This window comes from Cetorhinus maximus, chromosome 18 (assembly GCF_964194155.1).
Source record: "Cetorhinus maximus chromosome 18, sCetMax3.hap1.1, whole genome shotgun sequence".
NCBI classification, from domain to species: Eukaryota; Metazoa; Chordata; class Chondrichthyes; order Lamniformes; family Cetorhinidae; genus Cetorhinus; species Cetorhinus maximus.
The window spans coordinates 44,308,522-44,334,564 of record NC_135896.1 but is presented as its reverse complement, the minus strand read 5'-3'; the positions used below and the strand labels follow the sequence as shown (position 1 = coordinate 44,334,564).

General features: G+C 43.8%; 1 protein-coding gene across 1 annotated transcript in view; it reads left to right on the top strand.

The window, feature by feature from the left end:
* The window catches only part of trim9 (tripartite motif containing 9), a 138,874-nt gene that overhangs the window by 62,417 nt on the left and 50,414 nt on the right, over positions 1 to 26,043 (top strand). Inside the window, exons 4-5 of the mRNA XM_078562569.1 lie at positions 21,585 to 21,695; positions 22,255 to 22,408. Coding sequence (XP_078418695.1) covers positions 21,585 to 21,695; positions 22,255 to 22,408 — 265 coding nt within the window. The remainder of the gene's footprint in view (positions 1 to 21,584; positions 21,696 to 22,254; positions 22,409 to 26,043) is intronic.

Here is a 26,043-nt window from a genome sequence, read left to right as displayed (position 1 = left end):
ATTAATAAATCTGGAATATAAAGCTAGTCTCAGTAATAGTGACCTACTACTAACTATCATCAATTTTTTAAAAAATCTGGTTCACTGATACCCTTTAGGGAATGAAATCTGCCATCCTTACCTGGTCTGGTCTGCAGGTGACTCCAGACTCTCAGCATTGTGACTGACTCTTAAATGCCTTCTGAAACATTCAGTTCAAGGACTGTTATGGATGGGCAACAAATGCTGGCCTTGCCAGCAACGCCCACATCCTATTTTTAAAAAAAGCATCCAGATAATCTCTGCTTCCCACGCCATTAAATAAACTTGGCCTCACATGAGGGAAAGTTTATAATTTGGGGGAAAGGAACTAGTCACTGGAGGAAATGAGCAGAAGTCGAGAATACAAAGACTTTGAGGAATAGAGGAGATGCTGGGGACCTGGACTGGGAAGAACATGTAAAGAAATTAAACACCTGAAGCCTTTTTTCCCTGAGATCAAATATGTAGACATAAAGCTCCACAAAAATAGGGAGTTTTGCCTTCAAGGAGGCACATGAAGATGATTTGTGCCAGATCATTTCCATACTTCTGGTCTGACAGCTTGTGTTCCAATCGCAAGTCAGGTTAGTATAGTTAACACAATATAGTCTGTAAATGTTAATAGAAAGTACATTATGTGCTGCTACTGCTAGCACATGCTAACTCAAAGTTAAAACTCCCTATACAAAATAGTCACATTGTACTTGGGCAGTGACCAGCCTCTCCCCAAGTTTGCTTTTGTTTGGCCCTGCTTTATGATCTTCCAGGCATCAGAGGTCAAATTAGGAGAAAGGCAACTATCTTTATTATTCAAATCAAAGAACATACAAATATAGTTTGCAACCAAGTAAATTGAACATTAGAATGTATGCAATCATGTAAGAAGTAGCTGATCGAGTAATACAATAAGTGGAGATGTTTTGTTTATAAAATGTGACCATTTGACCTGTAACACAATTCAATTAAACACCACTGATGTGTGATAGTTACAACCTTCATATATTCCACACAGTGAAATGCAGTCCTTCGCTGCACAGGTTTTCGAACTGATTTATTTAAAAAGTCAAAGGTAATTGACTTCTTTTCCCCCTTTATTTCCACAGATTGCTTTCTTCCCCCACACAGTAATCGTATTTGTTGATATCTTTACAAGGGGTGGTATTTGGAGAGTCACATATAAATAGAAATCTGCAGACGTATTAGCTGTACTTGACAGAGTCTGACCTAGTTTGTGACAAGAGATTTTTTTTCTAGTTATTAACATTCCACTTGAGTTTCTATATATGCTTTCATCGGCGGGGGCAATCATCTTTCTCCAATTTGAGAATTGGTCCAGAGTTGTCATTCCCGAAATATTTGGAGAAAATTGCAAAGCTCGCTCTGCTACTTCTGCTTTTCAAGAATTAAAGGCAAATAGGAATTGCTTGTGCAATGGAATGACCATCTCCCATTCAGATTCAATGGCATTACCGTCGCTGAATCTCTCACTATTAAAATCCTGGGGGCTACCATTGACCAGAATCTGAACTGGACCTGCCATATGAACACTGGCTACAAGAGCAGAACAAAGACTGGGATTTCTGCAACATGTAATTCACCTCCTGACTCCCCAAAACCTGTGCACACTCTTCTAAGGCACAAGTCAGGAGCATGATGGAATACTCTCCACTTGCCTGGGTGAGTGCAGTTCCAACAATATCCAAGAAGCTTGACACCATTGAAGACAAAGCAGCCTACTTGATCAGCACCCCATGTGCCATCTTAAACGTTCAGGCCCCTCCTCCATTAATGCAAAGTGGCAGCAGTATGTACCGTCTACATGATGCACTACAGCAACTCAATAAGGCTCATACGACAGCACCTTCAAACAGTCTCATCCACCACCTAGAAGGACAAGGGCAGCAGATGCATGGGTACACCACCACCTGGAAGTTCCCCTCCAAGGCACACACCATCCTGACTTGGAACTATATTGCCATTCCTTCACTGCTGGGTCAAGATCCTGGAGCTCCCTCCCAAATAGCACTGTGGATGTACCTACACTGCATCAACTGCAGTGGCTCAAGAAGGTGGCTCACCACCACCTTCGAGGGCAATTAGGGATGGGCAACAGATGCTGGCCTAGCCAGTGATGCCAACATCCTGTGAAAGAAAACAAAAAATGAAATGCTTCTAGGTTTAGGCTAAATGGAATTGTGATGCAGAATATGTAGTCTTATAATCCATTACTATATTGAACATGTGAATCGAGGAAAAAGATGCTCATAAGGTAAACAAAAATTCAGATTTGTTTTTGAGGTAATATCTTTGTATATTAACACTTCAATTTTTCAACAGTTCAAATTAATTATCAATCTTGATAGGTGATTTGCCACCTGGTTTCTTTAAATTATGGCAAGCTGTCACTGTAATGAAGCAAAGGTATACATTTATGACTCCATTTTGAAGTAGATACTATTTAGAATTTCTTTTGCAGCCCCATTAGGCTTGGATATGAAGGCAGTGGAGGGCAACTATTGCTGGTGCAACTCTGATGTTGCCTCTAGGAGAGTAGGGGAAAGATGAATCAAATGTATTCTGTTGCAATTTGTAAAAACATTCTAAATGAAATCCCCATTTTCAAAGTTTTTTTATGTTGGTGAATGGACAACCTGCTCTATGTTTCATGGTAGAACCATTCTAAGCACAAAATGGTGGAAACACTAAGCAGGTCAGGTAGCACCTGTAGAGAGAGAAATATTGATTTCACATATCTTTGTTCTAATTAACTGTGGCCAGAATTTTCAGAACACAGCCATGCATAAGACATTTCCCCAGTGTACAGTCCAAAACAGCAAATTTCTCACATCTGAAATAAATCGATCTCTCAGCCTGAGAAAGATGTAATTAGGTTTTTGTTTTCTGCTGGTACGTAGGATCAGCTGGCATGCACTTGTAATACCTGAGCCCACTAGGCATCACCACTGGACCCTGGATCAATCTCTGCAGGCTCATGGTCACCTTTCCACTCTTCCTCTTTTCATTAAACAAGGTTCCTCAACATACCCAATGTTCTGGACATTTCCTGGATTTGGTGTCTTTGCCCGAATGTCTCTGAACTAGGACAATGGGTGGAATTGTCCCAGACTTGCACTAACTGCGGTAGCGCGCGCGCGTGAGAAACAATGTTTTACCCGCCGGCTGCAATGGCCATATCGTTGCCTTCCCGCTGCGTCCCGCCTCATTAATAATGCATTCAGGGAAACACGCTGGACCGCTGGTGGGCAGGCTCGAATTTGCCTGCCACTCCTTGAGCTCAGCGCTCCCTTGCTCCAGGCGCCATATTTAAAGGTCACCAGAGTGCAGCCTACTTCAGGTCTCCTGACCAGGACCACTCCAAGCGACACATGGCCCTGAAATCAAAGAAGATAGCAGCCCTCAAATTTAGTGATTCCTCTCTCGGGTATCTGCTGGATGCTACGATGTTCTCTACCTCTGTTCTGGCTGCACGAGGTCCACCAGTCCGGCCTGAGAAGTGGTGGCTGCGGCTGTCAGCGCCGATGGAGCAGAGAGGAGGTCAGCCACCCAGTGCAGGAAGAGGATAAGAGGATGAATGATCACATCTGTTCTGCCAGGCTACGTCAACCAGCTCATTCCTCTCAACTCACTTACAAACCCATCACATATCTACAGGGATCTCTCACTTCAAGGGACAACACACTAGCTCTCTCTCACACCTTCACATCTCCATCAGGCTCATATCCGCTGGAACTCCTGTCCTCATCCCGTCCATGGCTCCGCTCACCAACAAATGTTCCATGCAGTGCCATGCATCCTGCTCACAATCTCCATCTGTTTTCATACAGGAGATGCTGGCTCACAACAGCAGGGAGAGGTCCCAGACCAGGGTGGAGTGGCCCACATTAGACCTCTCACTCTCACTTTGAGGAGCGTACCATCGTGCTGACTGGCGAAGACATGGACCGTGCCTGTGGTGACAGTGAGGTAGCCAGCGAACACCTGCATGAGGATCCTGCACCAAATATCCCTCTCTCAAAGCAATCGAGTGTTCTCTCCTACTTTTGACTCTGCTGCCATGTACTAATTATCTCTACTTTGGTACATGGAGCTCTGCCAAACGCTGACACCATAAGCCAGCCAGTCCCCCGGCTCTATCCAGGTCCTCACCTTCAGCAAAGAGGAAACCACCTCCATGGAATAGCTGGAAAATGCAGCCTGGACGACCTGTCACAGCGCATACCCACATGCTCCACCAGCACAGAGACACACACCTCGGGACCTAGATCAAGAGCAGGCTCAGGTTCACAATCAGGTGGTCACCGCACAGACATGTGTCTGAAGCGGGAGGAAGCAGGTTCAGCTGAGCTCCCTGGCGCTCGGAGGACTGCTGTGGAAGAGGCATCTGTAGAGGTCCGAGTCAAATGAAAAGCCCCTGGATTCGGCCTCACAACTCATCGTGGAGAGTCTGCAGAAGGAGGGGGAACATCATGCAGAGCTGTTGGAAAGCCTCAACAGAGTGACATGCGAGTGGGAGGAGTGTGTCCGCCTGCTCTCTGATGAAGTGGTGCCCACATGTACATGCATGGAAGTCTTCACGTGAAGAATGGTGGACACCATGGAGACCCTGGTCCAGTAGAACGCAGAGATGCACATGGACCTGCACTTCACAGTAGCCATGGGTGAATTCCTGCAGTGGCAACACTAGTGGGAAATGGGGCTGCTCGACCTCGCTCCAGGCGCTCCTTCCCCTCAAGTCAGGCCAGGGCCCACGGACACCTGAAGGGAGGAGGATCAGCAGCTAGACAACCCGGTGTCATCCACTCAGGAATATGAGGCTGTCCTCTCCCTCCAAGTCCCCTTTGCCTGTGACCCCCTCAAACTGGTCCTCTCACCACAGTGAACAGCTGGCCCACAGGAGGACAGCCAAAGCAAACGAAGGCCCTCAAGGTCTTGGATATCCGGAGTGTTATCGCTAAAGTCATCAGAAGCAGTGGGGCCAACCATTGCACAGGCTGTCTCCACCTCTGCTGCGGATGTTGAGGAGGCACCTGGAAGAAGTGATAGGCCTAGAAAAGTTAAGAAGCGTTTCAATCACAAGTGGTTGCATGGGTGAACACATTTTGTCACTTTTTTTTTTATAATCTGAAAATATATTCACTTTCACTGAATAATGTGTAAAGTTGTCTTCCAGCTTCAATTACAGGCTTCGTGAGTCCTCCCACTGCATCCCCCACCTCCACTAGCAGTTCAGCTGCATGCAGCTGGACCATGAGTGATTCTGGAGGGAGAAGCGTGTTTGTGGCAGGGTCTTTCGGAGCCTTGTACAAGCACTCTCCCATGCACGCGGAGCCTTCATCCATCACACTCATCTCACTGTCCTGAGTGTTTACAATGTGCCTGCTGGGGTTCCCTTTCAGTTGTCCACTTCTGTCCCCACCCACTGGTTGCACGCCCTTGCAGCACCCATGCCCATTTCGCTCTCTTTCGATTTCGACAATCATGGTCAAGTATACTGTTAGCTTCTGCGTTCTTTCCCAATCCCGACACCTTCATCCCTGCCTGCCAAACCTCAACCTGCACCTCCCAACACACCCTCCTTGTCCCCCCTCCCGACACGCCCTTCTCTCCCTCCTCTCTCTCTCTCTCTCTCTTCCCCCGCCCCCCAACACCTTTTTTATTCTACACCTGCCTTTCTCTGTCACACCTAGACTTTGCTCTCTCTTCATTGTCCCTCCCATCCCTCAACCTCACTGATCCTCTGCTGCAGCCCATGGCCAAGACCATGATGTTCCAAAGCATCAACGGAGACCTCCCACCTTCTATGAGCTGCTTTGCGCAGAGCCGCATCCATGAGAATCCACCCAGCAAGCGATGCACATGTTTCCCCCAGGGTCCGGTGGCTGTATGTCTCTAGCACCATCATCTCCTCTGATGTCCATGATCTGAGTAAGGCCCTAACTGTGAGTCCTCACTTCTGCACATCACACTTGTCCAGACATGGCATGGACCAGCGTGTTTTCCCATCATGTCGTGATAAATCAGGTGTGGTGGGGCGATTCTGGTTGGGCCTACTTTGCATCCCATTAGAGGGGTGCAAATTGGGTTCACGTCAGCCTCCAGCATGACTCGTGGTCTGTGCGGACACCACTGGATGATCCTGCTGCGCTTTCATGCTGGCGTGAAACCAATTTCTGCCCTTCATGTTGAATTGCACAGCACCCCCCCCGGCCTGCCATGACACCTGCCACCAATGGAACCAACAAAACCGCCATTGTTTCATTGATGCTCCACGCTATCTGCAAGTCAACTTTATCCCGCTGCTGGACTTCGGACATAAACTTTGGTTTCTCTAATACTGGATTCCTCTTCTCCTTTATTGACAACAGCTCACATTGCTTCTAGCCTCATCACAGCTGTATAACATCACTCTGCGCATTTGCATGCGCACTTTGTCTCCTGCTCCAGACAAAAGCCCATTCCTTCTCTTTCCCTTGTTCGTTTTTTCTTGCCACCTGTTGGGATTCTTCCCTCTTGTCTCCTTCATGCTACCCTTGTTTCTTCCCCCAGCCCATCACTGCTCTACTGCCCTTGATCCAAGGCTTGAACCCCACCCTCATCTTTCAAAGGATCCATTGAGGTACCCCTGACTATCTCTTATGAAAAATCTAAAAAAGAAAGAAATAGGAGCAGGAATAGACTGCTTGGCCCTTTGAGACTGCTCTGCCATTCCAGTAAGATCGTGGCTGATGATCTACCTTTTTAAAAATTCATTTACGCGATGTGGGCGTTGCTGGCTAGGCCAGCATTTATTCCCCATCGCTAATTGCCCTTTGAGAAGGTGGTGGTGAGCGGCCTTGAACCACTGCAGTCCATGTGGATTTTGACTCGGTGACAGTGAAGGAACAGCGATATATTTGATGGTGAGTGACTTGAAGGGGAACTTCCAGGTGGTGGTGTTCCCATGTATCCCTTGTTCTTCTAGATGGTAGCGGTTGTAGGTTTGGAAGATGTTGCCTAAGGATTCTTGGTGCGTTTCTGCAGTGTATCTTGTAGATGGTACACACTGCTGCCACTGTGCATCAGTGGTGGAGGGAGTGAATGTTTGTGGAAGGGGTGCCAATCAAGTGGGCTGCTTGGTCTTGGATGGTGTCAAGCTTCTTGAGTGTTGGAGCTGCACTCATCCAGGCAAGTGGAGAGTATTCCATCACACTCCTGACTTGTGCCTTGTAGATGGCGGACACGCTTTGTGGAGTCAGGAGCTGAGTTACTCGCTGCAGGATTCCTAGCCTTTGACCTGCTCTTGCAGCCACAGTATTTATATAGCTAGTCCAGTTCAGTTTCTGGTCAATGCTAACCCCCAGGATGTTAGTGGGGATTCAACGATGGTAATGCCATTGAATGTCAAGGAGCGATGGTTAGATTCTCTCTTGTTGGAGATGGTCATTGCCGGACACTTGTGCGGTATGAATGTTACTTGCTACTTGTCAGCCCAAGCCTAGATATTGTCCAGGTCTTGCTGCACTTCAACATGGACTGCTTCACCATCTGAGGAGTCACGAATGGTGCTGAACACTGCAATCATTAGTGAACATCCCCACTTCTGACCTTATGATGGAAGGAAGATCATTGAAGCAGCTGAAGATGGTTGGGCCTAGGACATATCCTGAGGAACTCCTGCAGTGATGTCCTGGAACTGAGATGATTGACTTCCAATAACCACAACAACCTTCCTTTGTGCTGGGTATGACTCCAACCAGTGGAGAGTTTTCCCCCTGATTACCATTGACTCCAGTTTCGCTCGGGCTACTTGATGCCACACTTGGTCAAATGCTGCCTTGATGTCAAGGGCAGTCACTCTCACCTCACTTCTGGAGTTCAGCTCTTTTGTCCACGTTTGAACCAAGGCTGTAATGAGGTCAGAAGCTGAGTGGCCCTGGCGGAACCCAAACAGCATCAGTGAGCAGGTTATTGCACCACCTTCCTGCACTATCCATATTTCCCTTAATTCACTTAGTAACCAAAATCTGTCAAACTGTTTTGACTATACTCAACATGTGAGCATTCACAATTCTTTGTAGTGAATTCCAAAAATTCAAAGCTGAGTGAAGTAATTACTCCTCGTCTCAGCCCTAAATGGCCATTTCTTTTGTGACTGTGAGATTGTGACTCCAAATTCTATATTCCCCAGCCAAGGGAAACATTTTCGCAGCATCTGTCCTGTCAAGGCCATTAACAATTTTATATTTTTCAATTTGATCGCCTCTCATTCTTCTAGACTCCTGGGAATATAGCCGTAGGCAACTCAGTGTCTCCTGGTAGGATAATTCTCTCTTCCACGGTACCAGTCTGGTAAACCTCAGCTCCACTCCCTCCAGGGCAATTTTGTCCTTCCTAAGGTAAGGAGGCCAAGACTGCACAAAGTACTCTAGCTGTGGCCTCCCTTTATAATTGTAGTAAGACTTCTTTACTCTCTAACAAAAGCTAACATACCATTTGTCCTCCAAAATACTTGATATACCTGCATGTTAACTTTATGATTTTATTTAAAAGGACATCCAGCTCCCTTTGAATGGTAGGATTTCCCTTTCTCTCGCTATACAGAATATATTCTGCTTTATATTTTCTACCAAAGTGGTAACTTCTTACTTCACCACATTGTATTTCATCTGCTATGTTCTTGCCCACTCTCTCAACCTGTCTATACATCTCTCTTCAGCCTCTCTGCACCCTTTTCAGTGCTTACATTCCCACCTAATTTTATACTATCAGCAAACTGGATACATTAATACAGTTGCAAATAGCAGCGGCCCAAGTATTGATCCTTGCGGTACCCCATTAATTTCTCTTTTCCGTTGTATTCTGATATGTAATATTCTCAACCCCTCACTCCATCACCAGTACTAACTCAAACTCTGTCAATGTTCACCAGCAATGTTCCCTCTAAAGTGCACAACTATCTGGAATATCATGCGCATTATCGTAAATGGGCAGCACACAGCAGCAAGCTCGACCAGGGAGAGGTGGGGCTGAGCGTTAAACCTAAATGCAAAAGTGCAAGCAGCTGGAGAGAGAGTGGTACAAAGCGCGGCTTTGGAGGAGCTTCAAGGTTGAACTGGAGGGAGGAGCAGGTGTGTTCTGAAGTGAGAAGGCTGGAAAGCAAAGGTCTGGACTGAGCTTCAGAAGGTGAGAGCACTTCCAGGTTCTCAGGTCAAGTGTGGGAGGAGGTGGGGACAGAGACTCAGGAAAATATCCTGGTTGTTGGTTAACCTGTGAGGAGAGGGGAGGGCAGGCTTGAACCAAATGAAAGTAATGGGAGCAGACCTACAGTGTCTGGCAGCCAGCCCTTGATAAGACTGAGATTCAGGGGCGCTCACCAATTCAGCAGCTCTCAATGGCCCAAAACCCAACCTGTAGTCAAAAGAATCAGATGACTCGGAGCAACTAAAGGAACCTAAGCCAGTGGGCACAGCCACAGCCACGTGACCACATAAAACACAGAACCTGAAATGAAGTTGATCAATTGTTTTTGTTTTAATGAGCAGCTAATGCTTTCTGATAGGCAGATTTGGGATGAATTTTGATTATTGATCATGTATAGAGGGCATGGCCAAAGAAGACTTACTGTTAGCAATGACTGAGTCACACATACCAGCCTGGAAACCGCAGATTAAAAGAAGCTGTCGCGATTAATGGATAAGAAATCAGCTGATTGTGAGATTTATTTCACTTCAGCAAAGTGAATGGATTTTTAAGATTCTTCATGATCTAAGCCCAGACTTCCAAGACTTGTGCATCCTTCCACATTTCATCTACTCTCCTGAAAGTGCAAACACTTTTGTCGGGAAAGGCGAGCTAACAAGTCCAGATATGGGATATGGGAGGGACGTGAGAAGGGATAGAATGAGATGTGTGAGCAGAGAGAGAACACAGCCAGGGAGCAAAGGGATGTGAGAGTAGAGGTGGAATGGGTTGGGGGAGAGGGAGAATGGGACCAGTGGGAAGAGAGTAATGGTTGTTCTAAAATGTGTACATGCATGGCTACACTGTAATCTGGAATATCCTGTGCATTCAAGTAAACAGGCCAACTTTGCGAAAGTTGTGATGTTTAAAGTTTAGTAAGCTACCCATGGACAACTTCGCAAGGGGCTGTGAGCACCTCCACTAGTGACTGCTCCACAGCCAGCTTTTAGCAAGGAGATTGTACAATGTGCCCAGTTGTGCAACTGTTCTGCAGTCCACTAAAGCGCTCATTACTTTGCAGTCTGTGCTCGAGGGGTGAAAAGCTCTGGAGCACTTGGGACTTTGATGCCTCTGTGTTGCTTGAGTGGGCAGATAATCTAGAGGCCAGACTCCAATCATGTCAAAGTGGCTGCGCCTGAATTGTCTTGGCTGCAGAGGAATGGTCACTTTATATAAGGTGTCGCTTCCATATGCAAGGTGTGTGATCGCTTCCCTCGCCCATCTCCACACCCACCCCACCGAACGTGCTTGAATGCTACATTCAACTGCAGGGCAGCCTTTGCCCCGCCCCGCCCTGCCCCAACCTTGAAGTCCAACAGGTGTCTCTTGCGAGCACTCCGTAATGTTGCTGTGTACTCACTCCCAAGTTCCCCTCAGTGCAGCCTGTCAAGTGTACGCCTTATTCATGCTGTTTGAAACACGCCGACATGGGCGGACAATCCAGGGACAGGGTGGATGAGTCCAGCGGGCTAACCTTATCATGATATGCAGATGTATTACAAAGAGGTTCCTGACGTCGGATGGCAGAAAACACTGCCCACTATTGATGGGCTGAGCGGTCGATTGCAAACTGGTTTCATGACATCATGAAACTAGTTTTTGGCTTCTCACCATATTGTCTGCTCACGCCACTGAACACACTCGACGGCAGCAGACATGGGCAATTTCACTCTATCTCCTAATCATTCTTCAAAACCCTGGACCACTAACCTAGCCATGGCCTTATAAGTTTCATCCGGTAGGACCTTTACTGTTCAGATCCATCTATGATATAATGCTGGCTGACTCTTATCTGGGACCTCTTGAATACATGCCAAACTGTCTCCAACTGTCTAACTCCTTCTGTTTAGCCTCCTGTGAGGCTTTCTCCCCTAATTTGTTGTCGGCTACAAAAATGTCTCAGCCATGGGGACTTCTACTATTTTGTGGGGATGGTTCAGCGTTCTTGATTCTGTTGTGTTGTGTTGTCTGGTCAGACTGCAACCTCTACTTGCCTGTTGAAGTCTTTCTGGGCTCCTATTGTTGGATCCCCTGCGTACCCTATCTGAGACCCTATCCACTGTATGTGAATGTTGCCTCAACCAGGATTCATCACCCAACCTATTACCGTAACTTGAGCTGCACTTCCTTATTTTCCTTTCTCGTATTCTGTGTTCTCCCAGTCCATGGCCTTTACTGCTTGTCCATCATCCTGGACATTCAACCAATTTTTGTATTTTCCAGTAGATTTCCCTGCCCGTCCCACTATTGTTGCACCCCTCCAGTTATTTGATCCTTCTGGACAGTATGGTATCGGGAATCCACTTTGGGTAGTGGGCCTCCAGACAAAATATCCCTTTCCTGTTTATCATGATCAGTTTCTCTACTAGCATCTAACCCCATATCTGTCATATCCTGTTCTTTGGCTCTACCCCGCAAGTTGAGTATGCGATGCACATGGTGCTTCATCATCCTCTGTCATGTTGGCAGTATCTGAAAATGTATTATTCGTTCTGATGACCCATGAAGAATGGGCTTTTATTGTTTGATTCCCATGTTGAATAACCACTGCTTTTCCATCATATCCTATAACTTGCCCTAGGCCATTCCATTGCCTATGCCCCTCTTGTAATAAACCAGATGACCAGAAATAAAGTCTATCTCAGATGGTCTTATGTGATGTCACAGTGTTCTCTGAATTTTTCTGAAACTTCAGCCTGGCTGAAAGCTTTCATGCCTGCATGTAATGCATTCAAGTGGGCAGAGAAAGTAGAACTAATGGTATCAGTCAGTGCCAAATACAACTTCAGATTCCTTCCATATACCAATTGGTATGGGCTAAACCCCATCAACCAAAGAATTTTTAGCATGTACTGTCCATACCAGCACCATTTGCAACTTGCAAGCCGGTTGGTCAGCCAGTATGCAACATCTTGTCAATTGCTGCATGATCTCTCTCTCATTAATCATTACTGAAAGGGACCTCAGCCGCAGTATTCATGACTACAATATTCAAATTCTTGCACATATCGCAAAATTCGTTATTTGCAAATTCTCCTCCATTATTAGTCAAAAATTTGGTTGGTGTTCCTAAGTCCTGGACCAACCCGCTTTTCTATGGCCTGGTCTACAATGGTCTGTTTGTCCTTAACCATGTGTCACCATAGACAGACGAAACTAATCGCTTTTTCCATTAAAGTACCTTGTCCCATACCTTTAGGTCCATTGTCACTGTGTTATTAAAATCTTTGGCCAGTGGAAGACTTACAGGTCATGTTGGTGTCCTCCAGTATTTGACACAAGTGTCACATTGAGATGTAACTTGTTCAATAAGAGTTTCATATTCCCCATCGACTACTCCAGTATCCTGCAGCAAAGCTTTTAATTTCCATGACGAAGGATGTGCGAATTGTCTGTGTAATTTCCAAATAGTTCTTTGCATCACTGCAGAGTTGCCTGTATTTAATCTGAAAGTAGCTGGAAACAACTGTTTTTCCAAAAATGTTTTAGGGCAGCAGCCATTCGGTCTAAAAGCGTCTTCTGCGTAAAATTGAACCCCTGTCATTACCAGAAGTCTATCTACATGGGAAATTTGTGCACAATGAATACAAGCAGAGACTCGGGAATCTTTAGGTCAAACTTTATCAATCTCTTATTATGGACTTTGATAGATTGTATACTTTTCCATGGACTGATTGTCATAAATTTATCAAAAGTTGACCACACTTCATAGGCTTCCAACAGATCATCTTTCTTGTAAATCCTATCCATAAATTGTAATAGAAGAGTTAATCCCTCCTTGGTATCCAAGTCACCCACATCCAGCTCCAAAAATATTTTACTTCTAATATTACTTTTTGTTGGTAACAACAAAGCTAAAGCCATACCTTGGTTCCTCCCGGATAACGAGGTAGCCCAAGTCTACATTTCCACCTCATTTTTCCACTGTTCGTACAGTTCAAACTCCAAACAAAAAAGTAAATAATCGAAGCTTGAGAATTTGCATGGGCCTCAGGCATTTTGCACCAGAGGTTACTGGGAGTAGTACTTTTGTCAGAAGGTAGAGACAAAAATTCCTTGTTCAGCTTCCAGCCACCACGGCTTGATGTTCATCCTCTGCTACCATGTTACAAATTGCTGCTCATTCACTGAGTAAAGGAAAAATCTGGAGCCAGTCTTTTCTTAACATAGGTTAAGCATTCACAAAACCCAGAGGGCACGGGCACAGGCTCCCTTTTCCTCCCCAACTGGTAACAGCTGCTCTCACTTACAACTAGAGTATGCACTTCATTGTGACAAGATTGCAACATTAACATGGAAGTGTGGCTTCATCAGCAACACTTACCCCACTTCTCTAACAGCACCTCATGCATGAGCAACTCCGCTTTCAAATGAATATTCAGGTGGCTGAAATTGATAATTGCTATATTTTCTTGTATATTGTTACTTCTGATTGTATAATCTTCAATTTCCTGAAAACGTCTGCAAAATGCAATAAAGATTTTACACATCCTTCCATCAGCTAGATATGCCAAAATTTACAGAGAATCTCATGAGCAGTCTAGACATCCTTAAAATGGCTGTGCTCGATTTTCTATGCTAGAATGTTTAAGATGCTTATGATACAATCATGAAAGTTTTACAGACTTGAGTTTAAATTTACTGATGCATTCAAGAAACAGGTCTCTGAGGATTTTTAAAAAATTACCCTGAAATAAATCTGTAAAAAAAAAAAGCACCAAAAATGTGGCAGTGGGTCCTTTGCACGCTCAAACATTTTGGTTCAAATTTACAGCCCATTCAGAACAAGTGGAACCCCAAGAAATTACGTAAGCTGCACTTGGTATAAAAAAAACGAAAGAAACTCAAGCATCATGTAAAAACAGGCCTGGATGATACTCCTGAATTTCCTTTATCTTTTGCACTAAGAATCAACATTACTCTGTACTTCCACTGTTCTTTAACCACAGGCTTTTGGAGAATTCCAGGCTTATGTCTTGTTCCACCTGAATTTAATTTGCATGACCTTACTAATTACAATAGATGGACCTTGGTTGCTAAAATTAGTGTAACATGTGCTTGGGTAGCCAACATATGCAGAAAATCTCCTGATCAAACTGACATTTAGGGAATAGACCCAGGCCCATCTATAATCAATGAATTTAACATCTATTCGAGTTCAATTTGTGCTTTCTTTTTTCTTGTTTTTTCTACCCAGTCCTCACTTTGAAATATTTTTAATATGCAATCTTAGGTACCAGCAATTTTCCTTTAAATCTTTTTGCACAGCCATGCATTCACAAGTTATTTGTCACAGGAAAAGACCTGCACAGTACTTTTTCAAGCAGCTGCGCACCAGTGCAGCTTAGTGGGAACATTGGTTACTGGAGCAGCAAAAGAGAGTTCCTAACCATGTAAAATATACTAAGTTGAATTTTGTTCCATATGGATTTAATTAGCTGAGCCAACTGCTTGAAAATGTGATTTTACAAAAGCAATTTGCCTTTTTTCCAAAATCAGCTAATTTGTTTTGCAACCATTTGATTTTGTGTGTTTTGCTGATCATCGGGCAGAAGGATAACATTTGGAGGGGGGGGGGGGGATATAATTTTCTGTCCTTTGTAAATTAATTTCTCATGGTAATTGAACAGTTAATAAAATAGCTTATTTTGTTTTAAACCTATAATAACTTCAACTGTATTGTTGCAAGGCTGCAAAAATTTATAAGTTTGTGTTATCATTCACACGCCGTAAATACTGGTGCCAAGAATAATGTCACAATTTACAACAGCAACACTGGTTGATATTCAGACCATTTTTAAATTGTAGTTTTAAATTTGTTATGCATTGTTCGGTCTTGGCAAATTTTCTAGCTCCGTGGCTACTGTAATTGCATTATTTTGAACTGTAGCGGCCCAGGTTGTGAGTTCTTTGCATTTAAACAATACTTTAGTGCTTGTCACTGAAGCAACGTAAGTAATAGCGCAACAATGCAAGAAATAGAAAACCATCTCCACTGTAAAGTTCAACACTGCTTGGAGCTTGAACTTGGTGCAGATGTAACAACTAGTAAAATGCCTCAAGGTGTTTCACAAGAACACTATCAAATACAATTTGACACTGAGCTATATGAGAAGTTATTTGGAATAATGACCAAAAGCTTGGTCAAAGACATAGATTTTGAGAAGTATTTCAAAGGAGGAGATTGATAAGTGGATAGTTTAGGATGGAAATTATGGCCTTGGCAGCTGAAGGCACGAAAGGTGGAGCTGTTACAATCTGGGATGCTGAAGGCCAGAAGATTTTGATGAGTGCAGGGAGGGGTGAAGCCATGGAAGGATTTGAAAATGAAGATGAAAATTTTAAAATTTGAGTCATTGCCAAACCTGGAGCCAGTTTAGGTCAGTGAGCGAGTGGTTGGCAAATGGGCCTGAGTGTGGGTTAGGATACAGGTAACAGAGTTTTGGATGAGCTCAAGTTTATGCAGAGAGGAGGATGAAGGCTGGTCAGGAGAGCACTAGAATAGTCAAGTCTAGAGTAACAACGGCATGTATGAGGCAGCCAGCAACAGGTAAACTGAGTCGGGAAACGTTGGAGGTAAACGTGTACAGTCTTGGTGACTGAGTGAATTTGTGTTTGGAAGTTCATTTCCAAATCAGATAGACACCAAAGTTATGAACAGTCTGCTTAAACCTCAGACAGCTCCCAGGGAGAGGAATGGAGTCAATCACTAGCTAATGGAATTTAACGTGGGCACTGAAAACAATAGCTTTAATTTTCCTAATGTTTAGCTGGTGGACATTTCTGCTCGCCAAGTACTTGATGTCAGACAAACAGTGTGACACATAAATCAATGGAGGAGTCGAGAGTGGTGGTACTGAGGTAGAACTGGATGTCGTCAAATTGCATGTTGTACCTGTTATGTTTTTGGATGATTGTGGAGGTGAAGAGAATAGATCCTTTATGGGGGAGTTCCCAAGGTAACTGCAGGATGGGAAGATAAGTCATTTGCAGGTGATTTTTTTTTTGGGTACAAGTAGATGGATAAGAATGGAGCCAAGCAAGTGCAGTCCCATCTACCTGGCTGGATGACGGAAGAGAGGTGCTGTTTTGTGGTTATTATGACACAGCCAATGGTAAAGGCTGAGTTTTTCAAATCCCAAAGGGAAACTTGAAACAACCTATTTTTGCAATTTGTATGTTTCGAGATGCAGTAGTAATAAGACCACCGAGTCTCGAGGTTTTTTTTATAAAACTAAATTAAACATTTATTAAGACAAGAATTATTGTAAGCACATACATGTGTCTACAAAATTATTATAATAGCTACAAAAATCCCCTAATTAATCTAACTCTCAGCTACACCTCCATTAAGGCAACAGTAAAACACAGATTTAAACAGACCCCTGGCAAAGCACACTCTGGACAGTCGCATTCAAAAAGAGTTTCTTTCAGCTCTGGGTCCTTGCAGACAGCGGCTTGAGGCTTACAGGCTGGAGGCTTTAGATCTTAGAGTCCCTTCACCTTTTATTAACAGCCTTCTCTTCCTTTATACATGTTTTTTGAATGCAAATTCTCATTGTATTACTTGGTTTTTTGAACTTTACCTCTTGTAACAATAAATCCCTTTCATAACATCAATTTTATTAGTAAGCTTTGGAAAAAGTAAACACATTGTTTGGCTTCTTCTAGCTAGGTGTGATATTTCACCCATTCTATTGAATGGTTTATTTAAAAATGCAAATTTCTGCCTGAACCGTGTAATTTACCTAATTAACATTTCAAACCTACTTCTCTTCTATACATCAAAGCTTCTAGACCGGCTGACATTAATCCAATAAAGACGTGCACGCACGCACACTACAAAACTCTATTTTAAAATCATTTCCAATAACATTATAGACGTTCTTATATCTTCTTGACAGTGGTCCAGAAAAAAAATAACGATTGTGCACAACACATTTAATTTTAGTCCACCTAAATAAAAATACATCAAGCACACATTTTGTTTGTCAAAATTCAGATGTAAATATCTCATGTTTCCACATGATTTGCTCAAATTTCAGATTCCTAATCAGTGCTTAAAGAAAAATCTATCAATCCGATTAAATCATTTGGGGTGGGGGGGACACACAATCCATTTGATCATAAATTGGTATGGCATTGGGTCACGTGTAGGTATCTAGAAAGCCAACAATGGATGACACCAAACACTGAGGATGGTAAAGATAGAGGCAACTAAGGTCTAGTGTGACAATGAGCATTGGGCCAAGCTAGAGTATTACATTTGTGACTCAGCTATCTGCAGATGATTGAGAGACAATGCCAAAGACAGCTGAGAGTGCCTGGGAAGGCAGTGACTGACCTGTGTTCTCTCCTTCAAGATGACCTGTGGCCCCTTGGACTGGAAGGGAGCATACTGTCTGTGGCCCCTTCCAGGGCCCCACAGGGAGCATGTGCGGTATCTCACAGGCAGTCGCACATTGCTGAAGCAGAAAGGTTGCCACCTTGCTATTTAAAAGGGCCAGAGACTTGGTGCACCAGTACAGATCCAGAGAGCCAGGCCATAAATTTATTGGTCTTTGGTCCAATTGTGGGTTTCCCTCAGGTGCAGTGTGTAATCGACTGTACGCATGTGGCAATCGGAGCTCCCTGGAATCAACCTGCAACCTTCACAAATAGAAAAACAATTAATGTACAATGGTCTGCAACCACTGGAAATGTATCCTCCAGATATGTGCTCGGTTCCCAGTGAGCTGTCGTAATGCATATATTCTTCGCAACTCCTACAGCTGTTCAAGACCCCTGCACGCATGGGGGGTTGGATCCTGGGTGATGGGCTTTCCACTCAAAACCTGCTATGACACCAGTCAGAAATCCTCAAGCTCCAGCCGAAGAGCAGTACAATGGCTCCCATGGTTTCACAAGGGCTACAGTAGAACAGACCATCGGAATGCTGAAAATGAAGTTCTGCCTCCTGGACTGCTCTAGCAGAGCATGTATATGCCTCAGGGATTATAGCAGCTTGCTGCGCACTGCACTAACTTACGCAACAGACATAGAGGAACCACACTCCTTATCGAATGAGAATGATGATGTATCAGAACACACAGGCCTGCATGTTGGTCTTTCAGAATTGGATACCAAGGCCATGGAGAGATGTGTGAAGGAGGCCCATGAGTCCCTCATTCTCAACAGGTTTCAGCAAGCATGAAGTCCTTGAAAACCAATTAGCGCTAAGCCTTACACCCATGTGACCTTTGCATATCCACCCGATATCAAATCGCCAATGATGCAGACAAGCCAATCCATTCTTACCACCCAATCATTGAGTTGTCAGTATTTATTCATCCATACAGGATTGCCACTTATCATGCAAGTAATCGCCCTGCTAAGCAAGTCCCACCAACAAAACCATCCATAAACATGAATAAAGTGTATAATATTATTTAATCACAAACTAACATAGGCTGCAATGTAATGTTGGAACACCCATACCACACCTTTGTGTGACTATAAGCTCTTGCATTTATGCTTATGGTCACTATGATGTGTGTGACTCCAACATATGCAGCTGAGGAGGAGGCAGGCTGCTGAGTGCAATCCTGTGTTGTCTGAAATGACCTTAGCAGCCATCCTGTGGTTGCCCAAGGCCTGCAGGGCCTGACGTGCTGAGGGGCTACTGCACGGGTGCAGGTGCATTCTCTTTGGCCTCGCCCACTGGAGGCACTGGCAAAGGGGAAGAGGATAGGCTGCTGACTGTCGGAGTGTCCTCAGATAAAGTGCCTGAAAAGGTTGGCTGGCGTTCCTCCTCCATCTCTGTGAGCGATGGCACCTCCCTGATTACTGGCAGAGGAGGAACACCTGGAGGGAAGCCCAGGCACATCTCGGCCACCTCTCGCCTAGCCACCACTGCATAGAGCCCATGGCCAGAGTGACGGCACACAGGTCTGAACACATATCCGGCATCCACTGAGTGGTCTGCTGAATCTGGTTGTTCTTGATAATCGCCAACCTCTCCATGGAGGGAGTCAAGCACTTGCCCACCTGAGTCATGGGAGAACTCATGGTCTGGGTGTCCCTGCATGTCTGCACAATGCCTCTGGCAGCTCTGCCAGATGTTCCTCTGCCTGTCTCTGCATCTCCCATAAGTTTCTTGTGGCTGTGTCTAGAGTTCCTTCATCAGCCTGGAGCTCAGCATGTGCCTGGCCTCCATCAGTGCTCCAACTATCAGGCCATAGCCTCCATCAGCTGCACCACAGTGTGTCTGTGATGTGCTTACCAGAATGTGACCCCTGATTCTAAACATGATCGCATAACTACCGAGGTGACTATATCTGCACTGGTGGAGGGTACAGGTAAAAGTGTGGTAGTGCACACTCAGGCTTTGACAACCTCCTCCTCAGAGGTTGACTGGAGGAGCATAGATAATGGAGCAGGCCGTCCCTCCAGAATGAGAGGATCTGCATTGGAGAATAGAAAGAAATAGGTTTGCATTATTCACAATCCCTCTTCTCGTCGCGCTGTTACACATGTCTGCTTTCTGCCAGGTAGTCAGCACCAAGCTCGAGGCCTCCTCACTCCCATCTCTCTGCACTCCTTCGCCATCTGCGGTTGCCCATCCAACCTGCTGTCTGGCCAACTCCACTGCTGCCTCTTCTGCAGGTGTGAGCATCCTTATGTCAGACACTCCTCCACAACTTTACACGTTCTTTGGCATTGGGTGCCATTTTCCCCTGCAGACATAAGGGGCGAATGAGTCTCGGCTCAATGGACACCTTAACCCCCTTATCAGCAAACCCTTGTGACAGACAATGGGACCCCTGAGTAACCTGCCCACGCTCCCATTCTTGTGCCACTTGTACAACAATGGGATTCTGCAGATTCTGACCCACATATGTCTAGGCCTAATAATGTATCTACTGCTGTGTTTTACACTGCACCCTACCGCCTGCCCAGTCCCTCCCCTCACTGGAAGACATTGTTTGTTGCCCTCATGCGAGCCACATAGATCTCATGCCACTATTCTACTTGCCCTGGCGGTGCAGAACACATCATTATCCCTTTTCCTGCATTGGGCCCAGGTTGATGCTGTTTGTGGGGAAGTGCGTCTCATGCAGTTCTCTTGACTGCCAGGAGGAGAACCTGCAAGGAGGCATCCCTGAAATGTGGGACCACGCATTGTCTGCTTTTAGACATTTTCCAGCTGAAGGCTGAGGTCGAGGTGATGCTCCTGGGGGTCAGTAGAAGGAAGGCTGAGGTTGAGGTTATGGTCCTGGGGTTTGTCTCAGCTGATGCCACACCAATGCTACTTAGTATATCCGGGTGCTGCTTAAAAATGGCGTCCGGGCCTCCAGTCTTGTCAGCTGACAGTGGGTTCAGTGGCTTCCTACCATGTTATTGGCCAGGTCCTGGACCTAGGCATATTTTATTGGCCGGCTGCTGTGTGATCGCGGCCGGTCAGCCATTCGCACCGCAGCTGAGTGTTCCTTTTGTTTCAGGGTCCACTGTCAGGACCCATGCCAGGAGATCTAAATTCTGCCCACTATCTAGAAATGTGTCGTTCCTCAGGCTACAATAATGTTTGTCAGTTTATTGCATCTGCTCTGAAAATAAGCAGAGGCATAAACTTTAGTACTGAGAACATTTCATGGGTAAATTATTTTCAATTACTTATTTTATTAATTTCAGTGGGAAGTTGGCTCAGAGAGAAGAGTTATAAGAACACGTGTGCTTTGGTTACTTTATACTAAGAATTTAAAATAAAATTTTAGATTATCTTTTCACATTGCAAACTACAAAGTATGTTTTTCTTGAATTTGTTTTCTAATATTTTGAAAATGAAATGGAATTAGAATTTTAAATCTTTTTAATTGATTTATTTCATGGGAAGATTATTCCAGTGAACTTTTTAAAAAGATGGACTGATGGTTACAGCACTTGTAATTTATTTTGTTTATCATGAATTTGCAACAAAATTGTTCACCGATTTAATTATCCGACCGGAGAATGAAGGAAACCTTGTCTTTTTTCCCAGAACCAAACAATTATTTCATTACCTCTGCACAGAAATCCTAGAAACTTTTCTGTCCAAACTGTTCCTAAGGAGATGTGCAATCCACCATCACTTTCACACTTAAACACCTTTCTCTGCTTACAGTCGCAAATCAGAGCACAAGAGATAAGCCATGCAGCTCACTCTGCCATTCATCAAGATTATGACTGAACTCCTAACCTTTGTCTGTTGGATATTTTGTTTCTGTTGGATTATTCATTCTGATAACTTGGTACCCAAACTATTTTTTGATATCCTGAGATCGGTGATAGCTGTCCCTTCTTTGTAGGTGGTCAGAGATCAAATCAGCCATTGCACAGTCAAACTGCGCCAAACAACTGGCCTGATGGAATACTGCTTGGAGGTAATTAAGGAGAATGACCCCAGTGGCTTTTTACAGGTCAGTGTGTAATCGTCAATGCTCCCATATTACTGATTATACTATTCAATGATATTCAGCAATTTGCATAGGTTCCCCTGATTTTGTTCCTGTCTGTTGTAACTAGATATAGCAAGTGCTTGGAGAATTACTAAATTATCCATACATCAATATGGCCTCATGGCTCACATAATGGAAGCCTTTTTGCCTTTGATTTTTGTCTCTATATTCAAACCAATACGCAGAAATAATTTCATTAATTTGTGTACTTATGTCTATCAAAATGTGTGGATTTTTTACTTTTAACATTTTTGAAAAATGCACATTGTTTGATTTAATTCTGGCCTCACTATTGACAACTAATAGAAGCTACAGTAACTAAGACTGAACAAAAAGTAATCATATTCTAAAATTCTTACCTCCAAAGGTAAGACGCAGTTGTGCGCCTAATTTCAAATTAAAATATATTATGGAAAATAAGAGATTCTTATAGTATTTTTGAAGTCTGGCATTGTAGCTCTAATGACATGCATATCACTTGGATGTGAGTGTAATTCTGACTGGTTAAGTTTGTTTACAGATATCAGATGCTTTAATAAGGCGCGTACACTTTATTGATGAACAGTGGGGAAAAGGCATACTGCAACCTCGTATGAATACTGACTTTGATTTAACACTGGACAATGCAGCACTGCTACAAACTATCCTTCAGTTGGACTTCGTACAGATGAAAGGTAGGGATCAGTCCATGGAGATGTGGGCCAGGATTTTCGAAGGGCCACGGGGTCGGGACCTGGCGCAGGCAGGCTTTGAAAATCGTGATCCTGGAGGTCGTCTCTGGCAAGGTAGAGGGGATTGTGCTTGCTGCCAGCTAATGGCCCTTTAACCTCTTTAAAGTGTTTGTTAAGGGCCCTGCCAATTACTGAATGCCAATTTCAAAATTTTTTTCTAGCAAACCCAAGCAGTTCTGTCAGGTTCACTGCAGGACCCAAATAAATTTCTCTGCTGTTGTCTCGGAATGAAATCTGTGTGGCCGACTATCGTTGGCATGAGTGCTGGTTCTTAACTTTGTCATGCAAGACTGCTATCTGCCTTGCTCCACCTCCATGGCCTTCCCAGGAGCTGCCTGCTCTAATTGGCAAGACAGCAGCATTTCCCCCCCCACCTCCCCCACCAAGGATGGCTGCTGTCATTGCCATTGGTGCCAGGCAGGCAGCACCCATTTCCTGGAGGCGCTTGGCACCTCTAACTTTGGGCTGCAAGCTCAATTCCTGGTCAATTAGGCCATTTGCATTTAAAAATGTCATTCCAGGCAAGATCCCACATTGAAAATCCAGCCCACGATCTGAGCATTAAAATTTTTTTTGGCCAGATAAACCAACTATGGTTTCCAAAATAAATATAACTTGGTCAGGAAATTGATTGATTATAGCTGTTAACTCATCTCTATGGTTTCTCCCTCAATTTCCATACTTTTGCAAAGAATACACTTGTCATCTTAACTTGATTACATGCCATAATTGTAATTTTATCAGTAATGACTTTTAAAGTAAAGGAGGTGAATAATAAGTAGAATGACAACCTGTGTGCTTGGACAGCAACAAAACATTTACTCAAAATTTTGAGGTTGGGAGGAGGAAGGGACGGCATTTCTCGTGTTCAGAAAAATCAAAAGGGAATATGATTAATTTCAACATAAGATTTTTAGACGTGCAACCCATTTCTTAAAATAGTTTGCCGCTATGGAGGTTTTTAAATGTGCTCATCTACATGAAGGTGATAGCATATCTTGGGGCTCGAGTGCTGATCGGATTCTGATATACACTAAAGCCAAACTGGGAGATCATTTTTGTCTACCTGGGCTTTGTAATAGATGTGATACAACTCCTGTCTAAGTTTCCTTATGTCCGGGAGTGTGCCATAGGAGAGAGTCCATACTGTACCACGGTGTAATTCATCATAAAAATAATTATTAAATGAATATTAAAAATAATTAGTCAAAAATATACAAGTAACAATGAGGCAGATACAGAGTGCAGTATTGTTAAGTATGTGCATTCTGTGAACATTGTAATCACATGTACTCATGACTTGGAAAATCTCTACTGGATTTCGAAAATAACCTTTTTAACCTCTAACATATCCCTAATGTTTGTTTTTTTTGCTATGACTTATTGCCATATTACTGTTAGAAGCTGCTGTAATTAACTTGTTCAAACCCTCTTGCAGTTGGGGTATCTTGCCTCAGGTTAATAAAATTAATTGAGATTTTTTTCTTTTATGAAATAACTGACTGTAAATCAGTTTTTTTCTAGATTACTTTGTTCACAACTGTCTTTCTAATTTTATGACTATCTGTAATTTAATCCTTTGAATTCGCAAGAACTTGAAAACTTGATGCAAATTTCAGCCACAGTTTTGAACAAGACCTAAAAAGTTACCGTCTCTTAAAGGAAAAGTATTCCAATATTTTTGAATAGCTCAACAAGTGTAATTGGAAAAAAAATGTTTCATATAGACTTCGTTTTTTTTTTGTCCAGTAATATGAACATTACTGATTATATATGTGATGTTGAAAGTTGATGCCGGAGCTAATTTGACATTATTTGCTCCTTTTTAGTTAAGGGCTGTATTTAGAATTGTAGCTAGGAGATCAAAATAAAAGGAATCTTTCTTGAGGACTGTATTAGCAGGTGGGAGTTAAATGGCCATTTGAAAGGAATGCATTGTGGAATAAAGTGTGAGCATGGTAAGAAATTCAATAATTGAAATTAAGCTTCCTACATTGCATCTGCAGCGACCCAGGCCAAGATTTTCACCCCCAGGTCGGGTGTGCAGAGTCGGGAGATTTCTGGGGTCTGCAAACCCAACCTTTAAAAGTGTCCACCTGCGGATCAGGTGTTTGGTCAGGGGGTGGAGAGGGTGGTGGATGTGGGCTGAAATAGGATTCAGGGTGGGCAACCCCAGAACAAGTGCGAAGGCGGGCTGGGCGCAAGGCCTGCCTCCATGCTCCGGCACCGTGTTTAAATAGATAAAAGATTTTTAAAAATAATCAAACAAAAAAAACCCTCCACAAACTTCCTGTGTCCCATCCATGCCAACCACGCCCCCTCCCCCCCCACCACCCTTTTCCCACAACCACCTCCATGTCAATTCACCTAGTATCCCTGGACAGTTTCTTGACAGCTTAGACACTTCCTGGACAGCTCCCTTGACAGTTGGACAGTTCCAATGAGTTTGTGCATAAAAACTGCACAATCATGTTTAATTTTTAACAAGGGCGCCTTAGCTCTCCCGGTTGTGCCCCAGGACCCTATCCAAATGGGCACCTTATCTCTTCAAAGGGGTACTGGCTATCCAAAGAATTCGCCAAGTTCAGACCTCCTCCTACCTGGTCTGTTTTGTGCACTCCAGGATTCATGCAGCTAGAGTTCAAAAATCCCAATTCAGTAAAGGAAGCTGGTGATTTAAATGGCCAGCTGCCTCTGTGATTCCATCCCAAATTTCCACAAAGATGGGAAATTTGGGGACGGGACTTAGAAATTTCAGCCATTCCTGGGATTTTCACCATGACAGAGAGCCTGTCTGTCGTGGCAAAAATCTGGGCCTCAGTGTAAGCTTTGTAGATTTATTGGGACCAGTCACCAGGAAGACTTTTCCCCACTGATTCTTCCTGGTGGCTTGTCTCAGAAAAACTGCAAATTTACATTTGAAGCTGGCGCCAGGTGCATGAGATCAAAAATCAGGGAACATTGGCACAAAGCACCCCTCTTAGGTCCACATAAATGCGGCTTTATTCATTGGTGGAGTACTTTGGTTTGACCAATAGGCTTGGGTAATGAGCTGTGCCTGCGAGGGAAAGGAGGGGGAAGGGTTTGACTTTTCTGCATAAGTATTATGTAGATTGAATAACAAAGGACAGTTTCAGGAATCATGACGATCCTAGCCCTACTGAATGAATTGAGCACAGGCAGAGGTTGACTGGGCAATTACATTAAGGTTCATGAGCTTTGCACACAGGTTCGAAGATATTGCATGATGAGTGAAACCATAAAGTTGATGATGTGAAGTATAATTTAAGTGCTGATATGTTTGCGATTGCATATTTCACATTGAGATCACACTGCTTAATCCTTCAATTTGGCTCAATATTTTAGCAAGCACAGCATCTATTTCGGTGATTTTTTTTTCATTTTGAATCCTTATGAACTTTAAAGCTAAAGTCTTACTTTTTTATACTTTACTGCGTGAATTCTCTTCAGGTAGAATATTTATTTTGGATTTCCACTACCTTGTGCGTGGGAAATATGCTTCCTGCTTTTACATGTTAATGGCATGGGTCTAATTTTAAAATTATGCTCCCTTGTTC